Source organism: Nerophis lumbriciformis, linkage group LG01 (genome assembly GCF_033978685.3).
Source record: "Nerophis lumbriciformis linkage group LG01, RoL_Nlum_v2.1, whole genome shotgun sequence".
NCBI classification, from domain to species: Eukaryota; Metazoa; Chordata; class Actinopteri; order Syngnathiformes; family Syngnathidae; genus Nerophis; species Nerophis lumbriciformis.
This window is the reverse complement of record NC_084548.2, coordinates 27,935,486-27,949,210: the sequence shown is the minus strand read 5'-3', so window position 1 is coordinate 27,949,210 and position 13,725 is coordinate 27,935,486. Positions and strand designations below refer to the sequence as shown.

The window sequence follows — 13,725 nt, the reverse complement described above, 5'->3', positions numbered from 1 at the left end:
ATTCCAGTTAATTGAAATACCACATCACTGGATATTGTTTAGATAAGTTACATTTAAGAACTTGCACACAAAGCAACACTGGAGGTGACTATGACGTGCGCATTTTCCGCCGGCAGACGGAGGGGTGCGGGGGTCTTAAACAGTGGCATTGTTGTGTGTGGACATGGATAAGGTTAGGTGGTATTTACTCTGGATAACCTTGTCCGGTTTAGTGTAAACAGGGCCTAAGATTAACTTTTTTTTAACTCATCCTCCGGGTCTAGCTTTTTCCCACCTTTTACAGGGCGCCATAGTGTGGAACCATCAGCGTTCCTCTTCTGTAACCCTGTACAGTGTTTGTTTGTCTAATCTTGAACGGGTTTGTGCTGAAAACAACGTTTTTTTTGTACTTATGGAAACGGTCATAACACTGGAGAGGCGTTTTCAAAGTGTCTGTGTTCACGTGAACACGGCCTAAAGACAAAGCAAAAACAGATTGATGGGCACCCCCTAAAAGACTCTCTAACCCCCTCTAGTTAAAATGAGCCTAGAAGCTGCAAAAGTCTTCTTTTATCCTTTACAAGACAGAAGATGGTTTAAAGGTGTTTGTAAATAACAACACAATATAAGGTTAATGAATATAGGTGAGGAGACATCTGGATGTGTGTGTGTGGGTACACTTTACAAGCATGTCTGCTGCAAGCATGCATGACTTGATGATTCCCTTGAGAGATGTGTGCACCCTCAGAAAGACAGCTGTGCACATCAACATCGAGCTTTGGAATTGTGTGTGTGTGTGTGTGTGTGTGTGTGTGAGTGTGTGTGTGTGTGTGTGTGTGTGTGTGTGTGTGTGTGTGTTCTGGCAATGCTTTCTTAATGGGGACATCGCTCTGTTTACACAGTCACCTTTAGGGGACCTCTGACGGTATGGGGACAAAAAAACAGGTCCCCTAAAGGGAAACCTTTTTAAATGATAGTCAGATCCATTCTGAAGATGCCTAAGTGATTTTTAAGCTTTGGCCCATAAAACATGTTTACTGGTTGGTTTGAGTGTGAGGTTTAGTTCTGGTTTAGTGTTCCTTAGGATGTCATTTTCATACAGCATGATTATAAAACATTGTTACCTTAAAGTATGATTCACATTCAGAATTGTCCATCCTTAGTTGGAGTTGCAGACAACTTTATTACTGCTAAATAGCAGTTTTCAGTAATGTCACAGAAGATGCAGGATTTGCTTTAACATTTAAGTGGTGAAACTTATAAGAGGACAGCTGTAGTGCTGTATTCTGAGGATCATTTCATATTTAATTTGAATTATTTATTTTTTTTAAATGGTCCTCAGTAGGCAGCACGGGAAGAGGGGTTAGTGCGTCTGCCTCACAATACAAAGGTCCTGAGTCATCTTGGGTTCAATCCCGGGCTCGGGATATTTCTGTGTGGAGTTTGCATGTTCTCCCCTTGACTGCGTGGGTTCCCTCCGGGTACTCCGGCTTCCTCCCACCTCCAAAGACATGCACCTGGGGATAGGTTGATTGGCAACACTAAATTGGCCCTAGTGTGTGAATGTGAGTGTGAATGTTGTCTGTCTATCTGTGTTGGCCCTGCGATGAGGTGGCGACTTGTCCAGGGTGTACCCCGCCTTCCGCTCGATTGTAGTTGAGATAGGCTCCAGCGACCGCAAAGAGAATAAGCGGTAGAAAATGGATGGATGGATGGATGATCCTCAGTAGTCACGTACAAATTTGTGTGAATTATGCAAAATTATTTAAATTTGGTCCCCATGAACCATATTAACTCTTTTCCCCCAGGGTCCCCAGTAAGAATGATCAGCACATTACTACATCAATCCAGAGATTTAAAGACGTGTATGAGCTAACTGGGCAGCGGCCATTTTACCTCATTTTTTTTGTGCCTCCACAACCTGTAGAAAGGGTGGTCCCCACAAGTGATGATCAAAAACCTGGTCCCCATTTCATGTGATAACCAGTATGTGTGTGTGTGTATGTGTGTGTAAGTGTGTGTGTGTCACATGGAATCACTCACAGTCCTCCTCTCATGTTTCCCCCCAAACCGTGTTTGCAAGTGGAGATTATTTGCAATACGAGACAGGGTCACTAATCACTGAGCTACGGGTGTTTAAGAATATTCAACCATTCAATTAAGAGAAGTCTGATTCAATTATCAACCTCGCAGTCAAACTGTCGGACATTAAATCCCCCTCCTCCCTCCATCGGAGGGAGGCGAGTTAAATACTTGAGACCCCACGTGTACAGCGGGTGTGTCGGGAGGATGTTTCAGGATGAAGGACGCGGTGCTCGACACCTTGTGCCGTGAGTGGGCCAAAACCCATTTCCGGCCCCGGTGAGACTAGCCTGAAATTAGACTCGCCCTGAAGGTGTAGTTTGCTTGGGCAGGAGGCCTCCCTCACTGCTCTCCTCTGGCAAAGTTAATGATCCTTCAGCAGGTTCTTTAACTTTGTTACGACTTTTACTTCCTCAATTTAGTCAAGTCTTCTCGGGGCTTTGCCAAAGCCAAGGACCCCACTAAACTATTGAATCTCTACTGTGTTTATTTGTTCATCCGACTGTTTTAGCCTTTTGAGTTGGAAAAAGTTGCAAATGAGATGTGTTTTTTGGTTATTTTCAATGAAGGACTGAATTACTTTTAACTTTTTTGCACGGGCTATGTTTACATCCATTTGATGTTACTTATACACTCAGAGACCAGTCATTCTATTGCAGTGGTTCTTAACCTGGGTTCGATCGAACCCTAGGGGTTCGGTGAGTCGGCCTCAGGGGTTCGGCGGAGGTCAAAACACACCCGACTCATCGTGTAAATACAAACTTCTCCCTATCGGCGTATTACGGATACGGCAACATTTGACTGGTTTGCAGGTGTGTAATTTGTTGCGAGTTTATGCACTGTGTTGGCTTTGTTGTTTGAACAAGGGGATGTTCATGCACGGTTCATTTTATGCACCAGTAAAAAAACATGGTAACACTTTACTATGGGGAACATATTCACCATTAATTAGTTGCTTATTAACATGCAAATTAGTAACATTTTGGCTCTTAACTAGTCATTATTAAGTACTTATTAATGCCTTATTCGGCATGGCCTTATTGTAACCCTAACCCTCTAACCCTGACCCTAACCCTAACCAAATAACTCTAAATTAAGTCTTTATTACTTAGAATATGTTCCCCTAGTGTCCAAATAACTCTAAATTGAGTCTTTCTTACTTAGAATATGTTCCCCATACTAAAGTGTTACCAAAAACATATAACTTTGTCTTGAATTAAAAAAAAAAAAACATTTTATTTTTCACTAAAGAAGGGTTCGGTGAATGCGCATATGAAACTGGTGGGGTTCGGTACCTCCAACAAGGTTAAGAACCACTGTTCTATCGTACTACATGCCTTTTTCGCTCTAAATAAAACCCCCACAATGCCATAGATTCGACTGATCGTTAATTTTGGGCAAAATCTAACGAATCCGATTCGACTATGAACATTCTTTGTTGAAGCGTTTCATACACTGAGATATAGATTCCAATACATACATGGTCCCTTTTGGGTGGTCCCTGTTATACACAGAAGTGGAAATGAAAGCAAAAACACAATTATGGGGTCCATCATTTTTCATGCTGGCTAATGTAATTTCGTCCACGCTATTACACATCTTACAAAAAGCATGAGGATGTTTGACATGCCTGCTTTGTTTCTCACCTAGGCCTTTAGTGATGTCCTCCGTAGTCCGACTTCAACTCTCAAAATACCGTAATTGATGTCACCACATGAACACGGTTGGAGATACTATACAGAAACACACTTGCACACTACTAGCATTGAATCCCCTCAACAGTGTACAAAACAGCCTATTTTTCGGCGCATTTAAAATTTTATAAACCCGCTTCAGCAATTAAAGGGGAACATTATCACAATTTCAGAAGGGTTAAAACCATTAAAAATCAGTTCCCAGTGGCTTATTTTATTTTTCAAAGTTTTTTTCAAAATTTTACCCATCACGCAATATCCCTAAAAAAAGCTTCAAAGTGCCTGATTTTAACCATCGTTATATACACCCGTCCATTTTCCTGTGACGTCACACAGTGATGCCAATACAAACAAACATGGCGGATAGAACGGCAAGATATAGCGACATTAGCTCGGATTCAGACTCGGATTTCAGCGGCTTAAGCGATTCAACAGATTACGCATGTATTGAAACGGATGGTTGTAGTGTGGAGGCAGGTAGCGAAAACAAAATTGAAGAAGAAACTGAAGCTATTGAGCCATATCGGTGTGAACCGTATGCAAGCGAAACCGACGAAAACGACACGACAGCCAACGACACGGGAGAAAGCGAGGACGAATTCGGCGATCGCCTTCTAACCAACGATTGGTATGTGTTTGTTTGGCATTAAAGGAAACTAACAACTATGAACTAGGTTTACAGCATATGAAATACATTTGGCAACAACATGCACTTTGAGAGTGCAGACAGCCCATTTCAGGGCTGTCTGCATTTAAATGTTTTTAAGCTAAATTATTGGTAAACACAGTTTATGTATAATAATTTACGTAAAACCGCGAGTAATAAATAAAGTTTTCATCAATTAATATATTCTGTAGACATACCCTCATCCGCTCTCTTTTCCTGAAAGCTGATCTGTCCAGTTTTAGAGTTGATGTCAGCATCTGCTTTGAGTGTCACAGGATATCCACACATTCTTGCCATCTCTGTCGTAGCATAGCTTTCGTCGGTAAAGTGCGGAACAAACGACTGACCATTTCGTCGGCTTTCCCCACAGCCTCGTATTTTGAACAAATTTCGTCCAATTTCTTGCCACTTTCGCATCTTTGGGCCACTAGTGCAACTTGAATCCGTCCCTGTTCGTGTTGTTACACCCTCCGACAACACACCGACGAAAGTGAGAAAATGGCGGATTGCTTCCCGATGTGACGTCACGTTGTGACGTCATCGCTCCAAGAGCGAATAATAGGAAGGCGTTTAATTCGACAGAATTCACCCATTTAGAGTTCGGAAATCGGTTAAAAAAATATATGGTCTTTTTTCTGCAACATCAAGGTATATATTGACGCTTACATAGGTCTGGTGATAATGTTCCCCTTTAAAACATTTCTTACGTGGTACTGTCAAAATTAAAAGACTTGTATAATACAAATGAAATATGAAAAAATTAAGAAATAAAATATTTGAACTCACAATTTTTAGGACCCATTCGATACTGTATAAGCAAGTGGTACCGCTTGTAGTTGGTCGTAGTCGGTTGATTCGTGTGAAAGTCGCGGGCAAACCATTTGACCGCCGGGATAGCGTCCCGTGTTGGCCGGCCTCGTCTCACAAGATGTAGTTTCTCATAAATATCCTTCTTGAAAATGGCCTTGCAAATATATACCTGCCACCTAATCAACATGTTGCTCTCCTTCTTTGTGAGTACCGTTGAGTTTTCTGTGACTTCCTATGGCTCGTATGGCTCCGGTGCCACTTCCTGTTTTCGCAACTTGTGACTGGATACTCACTTCGGAGTCCCAAGTGAGTATCCAATCACAACGTAAGGCCAGCTAAAATGCCTTACTGACAACAAATCGTGATCTGATTGGCTATCGCAATTGTCTATCAACTCTGTGTGTCCTTCACTGACAGTGCACAGACAGGCAGATTTGGTACAGCATGGCAACATAAGCTAGCTGAATTCTGATTGGATACAAAAACTCTAACCTAAAATCAACAGCACTGGAAGGAGCATAATATGAAATGAAGAGAATATGAATACTTTTAGATATTTAGGGAAAGTAAATAAAAAAATACTTTTATCTTTAATTATGATCATGATTTCTGGTTATGTTAGGCCAGCAGAGAAGGCCTTGCTGGCCCTGACGGCACAACACTGATATATAAACATATATATACACACACATGTACATATATACATACATACATCTATATATCCAACATAACAAGGGGGTAAAGGCTTAACAATCATTTTTTTAACCAAACAACACAATAACATTACAGCAAGCTTAGATGTCAACACACACACACACACCCACACCCACACCCACACACACACACACACACACACACACACACACACACACACACACACACACACACACACACACGCACACACACAAGTTTTGTTGGCTGAGTAGCTAAAACACTAGCTCAAAGTAGTTGTGAAGCTGTACAGTGAGACTGTGAGAGTTTTGACACTTTTAAGGCGTTTCTGATCACACAAAGTAATCTCTGCCACAGGTATGACAGTTGTGAAAATAAACACGTCAGAAGTGTTGCTTGCCGTCAAAGCTCTTCGAAATGTGTGTGTCCGTGTGAACAGTATGTACACAGGATGTGACATAGGCCCCGGATAAGGTTATCCAGGGTAAATCCCACCTAACCTTATCCGTGTCCACACACAACAATGCCACCGTTTAAGACCCCCGGCCCCTCCGTCCGTCGGCGCAACGTGACCTAGTATGCATGCGCGGAAAAAACACTTGAGCGTCCATCTACTCCAATCTCCCCAGTAGATGACTTTACTTCTCTGTGAAGTTATTTAAAAGAGCTATATTGTAAATAGTTTGCTGTGCATTTTACATTTGTTTGCTGTTTTGTGTGCACGTTTTTAAATTAAAATGTATCTCCTTTGAACAATATCCAGTGTTGTGGTATTTCAATTAACTAGAATCTAGTGTGCTGTGTTAATCAAATCGTTAATCGACATGAGAACGTAGACAATGCGATAAAGAACATTGTACAACAATTAATTTAGACAGAGAATACCCAAAGTATTGTTATTGTGGGTTGACTCCGCCGTTGGGGTATTTTTTTCGTGAGATATGGCGTCAGGGGTTAAGCTGGGTCACCCAAAATAAAAAAAGGGACCGGATCTTCATCTTCCAGCAGTTGTTTAGGACACAAGGTGATGGTTCCATCTTTCAGCTGCGCGCTAATGGCGGAGTTAGCGAATATGCAGACATCATGCACGCTGCCTGGCCATTTCACAGTCACATCCATAAAGCAATATTTGTAGTCACACACTGCCTGTATCACATCCATGGGAGCAAGGGACAAAGTTTTTCGGTAAATAGACTCACAGCTGACCCAAACATTTGAAAGTTCTCTTGCCGTCTGAGATCTGTGGTATCCGAAATAGCTGCAATCGCGTGTTTCCTTCACTTAAGGTATTCATGTGTGATTTCCAAAAGCGCCTGTACATGTAGAAGAATGAGAAACACAGGCATGTCTGGATGATCCGCCTCCATCTTTGTTATGAAGCTGGCTGTGGCGTGTTCTTTCTGATGTCTCTTCCTGTGTGGAGCGCGGTCTATCTGGCGTCACTTCCTCTCCGTAGTCACTTTGTAAACGATCAATGAGTCCATACAAAGCTAAGTGCCGGAGATTCAGGAATTATACGGCTGACTTACCCGTGTAAAAATTTGTCCGAGGAGGTGGACCTTAAACGCTGGTTTAGTGTGGCTGAAACGGGGCTTAGGCTAAATAAATATTTGTTTAAGGGGTTAAACGACTTAGTGCAGACATGGCCTTAGGAGGCCCTGCCTCTTTAATTTGGCCGTGCCTGCATGTACAGTAAGCGATGTAATCATAATGGCAGCCCCCGATGGCTTCAGTCGGCATGCAAAATGAATGAATGGATGAATGAAGCATTAATACACCGAGACACGGGTTGCACACAGAGGCATATTTGGCTCAATGTAAAGCATGGGAGTCAAACTCTGGCCAGCGGGCCAAATTTGGAGTTGTGAAATATGAAATCCGTGCTGCAGTCTGCAGGTGTACCTAATGTTGTGGCCCAGCAGCGACTGCAGCACGGATTTCATATTTCATTCATTCACAACTCCTCCAACACGAACATTATTCTTTTTGCACTTTTGGCTTCTTATTAAATAACTTTTTCAAATACATTCAATCTTGCACGTGGAAACTTTAAGTGTGGGCTTTAGTTGATATAACACTCCCGTTAGGGGGTGCATTCTACGCCGGGGGTGCATTATCCGGCACAACACCTGGAACCTGACGCTACAAAGTGTGTGTATGTGTGTGTGTGTGTGTGTGTGTGTGTGTGTGGGGTGGGGGGGTTGGAGGTAGCGGGGGTGTATATTGTAGCGTCCCGGAAGAGTTAGTGCTGCAAAGGGTTCTGGGTATTTGTTCTGTTGTGTTTATGTTGTGTTACTGTGCGGATGTTCTCCCAAAATGTGTTTGTCATTCTTGTTTGGTGTGGATTTACAGTGTGGCGTATATTTCGAACAATGTTAAAGTTGCTTATACGGCCACTCTCAGTGTAAACTGTATCGCTGAAGATGAAGTATGCTTTGCATTTACGTGTGTGTGCGTACAGGAGCCGCTCATATTTTGTGACTGGGCGGGCACGTTGTTAGAATGGATGAAAAGCGGACGTGACGTCAGCTCGTAGAGGACGTTAAAGGCAGTGCCTGTAAGGCACGCCCCCAAGACCGTGGAATACGAGATATAATGACTGATGAACACCTTCGTTCGATAATGAAGGTTGCCTCAGCTCAAAGCCTGAGCCCCGACATTAATGAACTAGCATCCAAGAAAAGATGCCAGGTATCTGGCTTGGGCACATCAGATTAGATCAGTGTGTTGCTAACTGAGCAGTTTAAAGTCCTGAATGGTTGGTTTATTCATTATTTTATTTTCAAATTTATTAGCCTGTGGAAAAAGTTAATGTTGATATTTACCTCAGAAGGCTGCAAATAGAAAAGAGGCATTCAATTTTTGTTTAAATTGTATTTGATATGCCATTGATATTTTTTTATTATTATTATTATTATTTGAAACTCTATTTTGCATGTCACTATAACGTTATATAAACCTTGCTTGTTCAATATTTAATGCAAAACTTGTTTGGGTCCCTATTAAAAAGGTTAATTTGTTCAACCTTGGCCCGCGGCTTTGTTCAGTTTTAAATTTTGGCCCCCTCTGTATTTGAGTTTGACACCCCTGGTGTAAAGGTTCATATAAGGATAGGGTCGCAAATAGAGGCGTTCGTAACTGTAATCTGTACTTCACTGTATTTATTTTTTCTTGGCTTTTAGAGAACACTATACGGTATTCTTTACACAACACCATCAGATTTTAAAGTAAAAGAATGGTGATATGATTTAATCACTATGTTAGGGCAATGTAATATCGGCGTAGTTTTTGTCCAAGTGCTCAATCGCTCCCTCTGTACAGGTCAACACCTTCCAGGCTGTGATAGGATATGATGAAATCGACTCGTACGTTCTCTTCCTCTACCCGGAGGGTGGCCTGAACTTCTTTGGGACGAGACCCAAGGTAAACGCAGCAGAAACAAGGAAGTGCTTGTTTTCGCTGCACATGCCTGCATGCAGATGCTTAGCATCATAGCGGCGCAGCCCCCACACCGCCTGTGAACACAACTTTACATTGTTTTCTTCTTCCCCCAGGAGTCATATAATGTGGAGATCGAGCTTCCTGCTCGAGTCGGATTCAGCAGAGGCGAAGTAACGTATCTGATTTTTTCCCGAACCGAGGGACCTCACTACAGCGTGACCGGCGATCAGCAGAGTATCAAACGTCTCTACCAGTTAGTGCACTTCTTGTAGCCATACATTTGTCTACACATGCGTGTTCATGGTGTGGAAAATGGAGAGAACGTACAAAATTACACAGGCAAAAGTCTTGAGACGCTCAAGACTGTCTATACCTATTCACTATGGAATTGGTATAGTATTGGAATTGGGGGTTAAATCCCCAAAAATGATTCCCGGGCGCGGCCACCGCTGCTGCCCACTGCTCCCCACTGCTCCCCTCACCTCCCAGGGGGGTAAACAAGGGGATGGGTCAAATGCAGAGGACAAATTTCACTACACCTAGTGTGTGTGTGACAATCATTGGTACTTTAACTTTAACTACGGTACTCCGACCCCTTTGATATCGTCTTTATTTTGGGGTGGTATAGTTCGGTTGGTAGAGTGGCCGTGCCAGCAACTTGAGGGTTCCAGGTTCGATCCCCGTTTCTGCCAACCTAGTCACTGCTGTTGTGTCCTTGGGCAAGACACTTTACCCACCTGCTCCCAGTGCCACCCACACTTGTTTAAAAATGTAACTTAGATATTGGGTGTCACAATGTAAAGCGCTTTGAGTCACTAGAGAAAAGCGCTATATAAATATAATTTACTATTTTATAGTTGTATTGTGTGCACAAATGCAATTCTGTGATGTTTTTTTAAAGAGTTAACTCTCGTCAACTATTTAGCTTGTTCGCTTCCTTCGTTGCAAACACATCATAGTAATTACAGTAAAGTGAGACAGTGTTAATGGAGCTGGAACTAATTGATGAGTTCTAAAAGTCACTTTTATTGCAAATGTTGATCCGAAATCAGAGGAGAAGGCATTCGCAGAGGTGGGTTCTGCGCCCTCAGAACTACTCTAAAACTGTACATACAGGAAGTAATGTACTACATGGATGATTCTTTTGGAGGCTACACCAGCGTGTTTGGAGGGGAAGGAGCGAGTAGACGTAGCGTACAGAGGTGCTTCAACGTAGGAGCATAAACCAGGCTTTAGTGCCTACTCTAGACCAGTGTTTTTCAACCACTGTGCCCGCGGCATATTGTCTGGTGTGCCGTGGGAAATTATGCAATTTCACCATCATCAGTAATGATGGCAACATCGGGTCTTCTAAGCATTGTAAAAAATGTATATATATTTTTCGCAAACCACTGATTGTAATCCGCAAATAATGTGCAGTTGTTGAGTGCCTGTGCTGTCTGGAGATCGGCAGAGTAACCATGTAAATAGTAATTCGTGATGAATGGTTATGGTTTTAGTTTAATTTCATATCGAACAATTGCGTCAGGTATTTCATGAGAACGACTTTATATTGTCAATACATAGCTATTGAGTTTCATTTTTAACATTTCCTGCTGGTGGTGTGCCTCAGGATTTTTTCGATGAAAAAAATGTGCCTCGGCTCAAAAAAGGTTGAAAAACACTGCTCTAGACCAGTCATTCTCAAAAATGTTTCACCAAGTATCACCTCAGAAAAAACCTGTCTCAACATTGTGTATGTGCTGAAAGATTCATTTATGATTGCTGCCTTTGGTAAAAGCTTAACTCTTTTAGGTTTCGCTCACATTTGATGTATTTTATTTCAACTCGAAGAGTTGGTGCTGTACATAACACTCGTAGCAAACATGCGTTTTAAAGGGGAACATTATCACAATTTCAGAAGGGTTAAAACCATTAAAAATCAGTTTCCAGTGGCTTATTTTATTTTTCGAAAAAAAAAATCAAAATTTTACTCATCACGCAATATCCCTAAAAAAAAATCTTCATAGTGCCTGATTTTAACCATCGTTATATACACCCGTCCATTTTCCTGTGACGTCACATAGTGATGCCAATTCAAACAAACATGGCGGTTAGAACAGCAAGGTATAGCGACATTAGCTCGGATTCAGACTCGGATTTCAGCGGCTTAAGCGATTCAACAGATTACGCATGTATTGAAACGGATGGTTGTAGTGTGGACGCAGGTAGCGAAAACGAAATTGAAGAAACTGAAGCTATTGAGCCATATCGGTTTGAACCGTATGCAAGCGAAACCGACGAAAACGACACGACAGCCAGCGACACAGGAGAAAGCGAGGACGAATTCGGCGATCGCCTTCTAACCAACGATTGGTATGTGTTTGTTTGGCATTAAAGGAAACTAACAACTATGAACTAGGTTTACAGCATATGAAATACATTTGGCAACAACATGCACTTTGAGAGTGCAGACAGCCCAGTTTTCATCAATTAATATATTCTGTAGACATACCCTCATCCGCTCTCTTTTCCTGAAAGCTGATCTGTCCAGTCCAGTTGGAAATGCATCTGCTTTGAGTGTCGCAGGATATCCACACATTATTGCCATCTCTGTCGTAGCATAGCTTTCGTCGGTAAAGTGTGCGGAACAAACGTCTAATTTCTTGCCACTTTCGCATCTTTGGGCCACTGGTGCAACTTGAATCCATCCCTGTTCGTGTTGTTACACCCTCCGACAACACACCGACGAGGCATGATGTCTCCAAGGTACGGAAAACAGTCGAAAAAACGGAAAATAACAGAGCTGATTTGACTCGGTGTTTGTAATGTGTTTGAGAAAATGGCGGATTGCTTCCCGATGTGACGTCACGTTGTGACGTCATCGCTCCGAGAGCGAATAATAGAAAGGCGTTTAATTCGCCAAAATTCACCCATTTAGAGTTCGAAAATCGGTTAAAAAAATATATGGTCTTTTTTCTGCAACATCAAGGTATATATTGACGCTTACGTAGGTCTGGTGACAATGTTCCCCTTTAAGAAATACAAATAATATCAAGATAATACCTAAATGGAAAATACTAAATGTTAAAGGCATATCAGACAAACATTTTACAAAGTTCATGGACTGGAGTGCGTGCCACTTTTCTCATCATCTATGGTAAAACCTTGACATGTTTTGCCCTCCTTGATTACCTCTCGAGGAACTCTGAAAAAACTAGTATCCTTTTTGCGATTTGAACAGCCTAAAACAACGCAAGCATATGGCGTTTTTCTTCAAGAAAGGCAAAATGCCACCCAGAACGATATGACAACAAACGCTCGCTGGCCCACCACTTCGAGCCTCACATTGTTAATGAACCGGACATGACGTCAGTGAATACAACATACAGTGCAACCTCGATTTACGAACTTAATTGGTTCTTGAACATGGTTTGCAAACAGAGTACGCCATACGAAACATTGTAAACATGAATAATTGGTTTTAGCCTTGACAAAAGTCCCTATTTTATTAAAAAAAAAAAAGCACACTTTGAAGACACAATAATGTGTATACTGTATATATATCAAACAAACATAACAAGGGGGTAATGGCTCAAAAATGTTCTGTGGAAGTTGCCTTCCAGTGGGTCCTCCAGACCACCAAGCATTTACATGCGAGCCCGTTTCATGATTCAATACAGTTTTATTTTTTTTTTAAATCTGTGGGTTGCTTTCCAGCAAGTGTCTTTTGCGGCTGTGACGCCAGCTCCAACAACCTCTTCTCCTCGGCTGCTGCTTAAACAGAGCGACAGGTGATTAGATAATAAGGCCCACCTGGGCCATCTACGCACCTGTCGTTGACTTCGAGGCAGGTCCTGGCACACCCGGCTTCGCTGCAGGCCCGCAGGCCACGCCCCCTCCACAGTTCCTATTATCCAAACAACACCGACATGCTTTACTGTCAATGTGTGCACACACACAAAAGTCCCTTTGCCGTCCGTGCTCTCCATAACATAAAAAACAACAAAGGAGAATCATGTTTACCTTGTGTCCTTGTCTCTGTCAATATTTGTGCCAAAAAAACAGTGGCTTCACCTTAGTCACCGCTAGCGTTAGCACAAACTTGCAGTGTGAGGCGATCCTTCATTGGTTTGTGTCCTAATTGTCCCTTCAATATAAGCGCAGCATCTTTTTCCACCAAAAATGCCCGTTCTCATCACCGTTAAAAACTTGCTGCGGTCGAAGCCCCCTTCGCCGATAAAATCCTCAAAGTGCTTTATCAGAGATGGGTAGTAACGCGCTACATTTACTCCGTTACATCTACTTGAGTAACTTTTGGGATAAAGTGTACTTCTAAGAGTAGTTTTAATGCAACATACTTTTACTTTTACTTGAGTATATTTATAAAGAAGAAACGCT

General features: G+C 42.1%; 1 protein-coding gene across 1 annotated transcript in view; it reads left to right on the top strand.

Moving 5' to 3' along the window:
* nid2a (nidogen 2a (osteonidogen)) overlaps positions 1 to 13,725 on the top strand; it is a 129,558-nt gene that overhangs the window by 27,045 nt on the left and 88,788 nt on the right. Inside the window, exons 5-6 of the mRNA XM_061978517.1 lie at positions 9,226 to 9,327; positions 9,459 to 9,598. Coding sequence (XP_061834501.1) covers positions 9,226 to 9,327; positions 9,459 to 9,598 — 242 coding nt within the window. The remainder of the gene's footprint in view (positions 1 to 9,225; positions 9,328 to 9,458; positions 9,599 to 13,725) is intronic.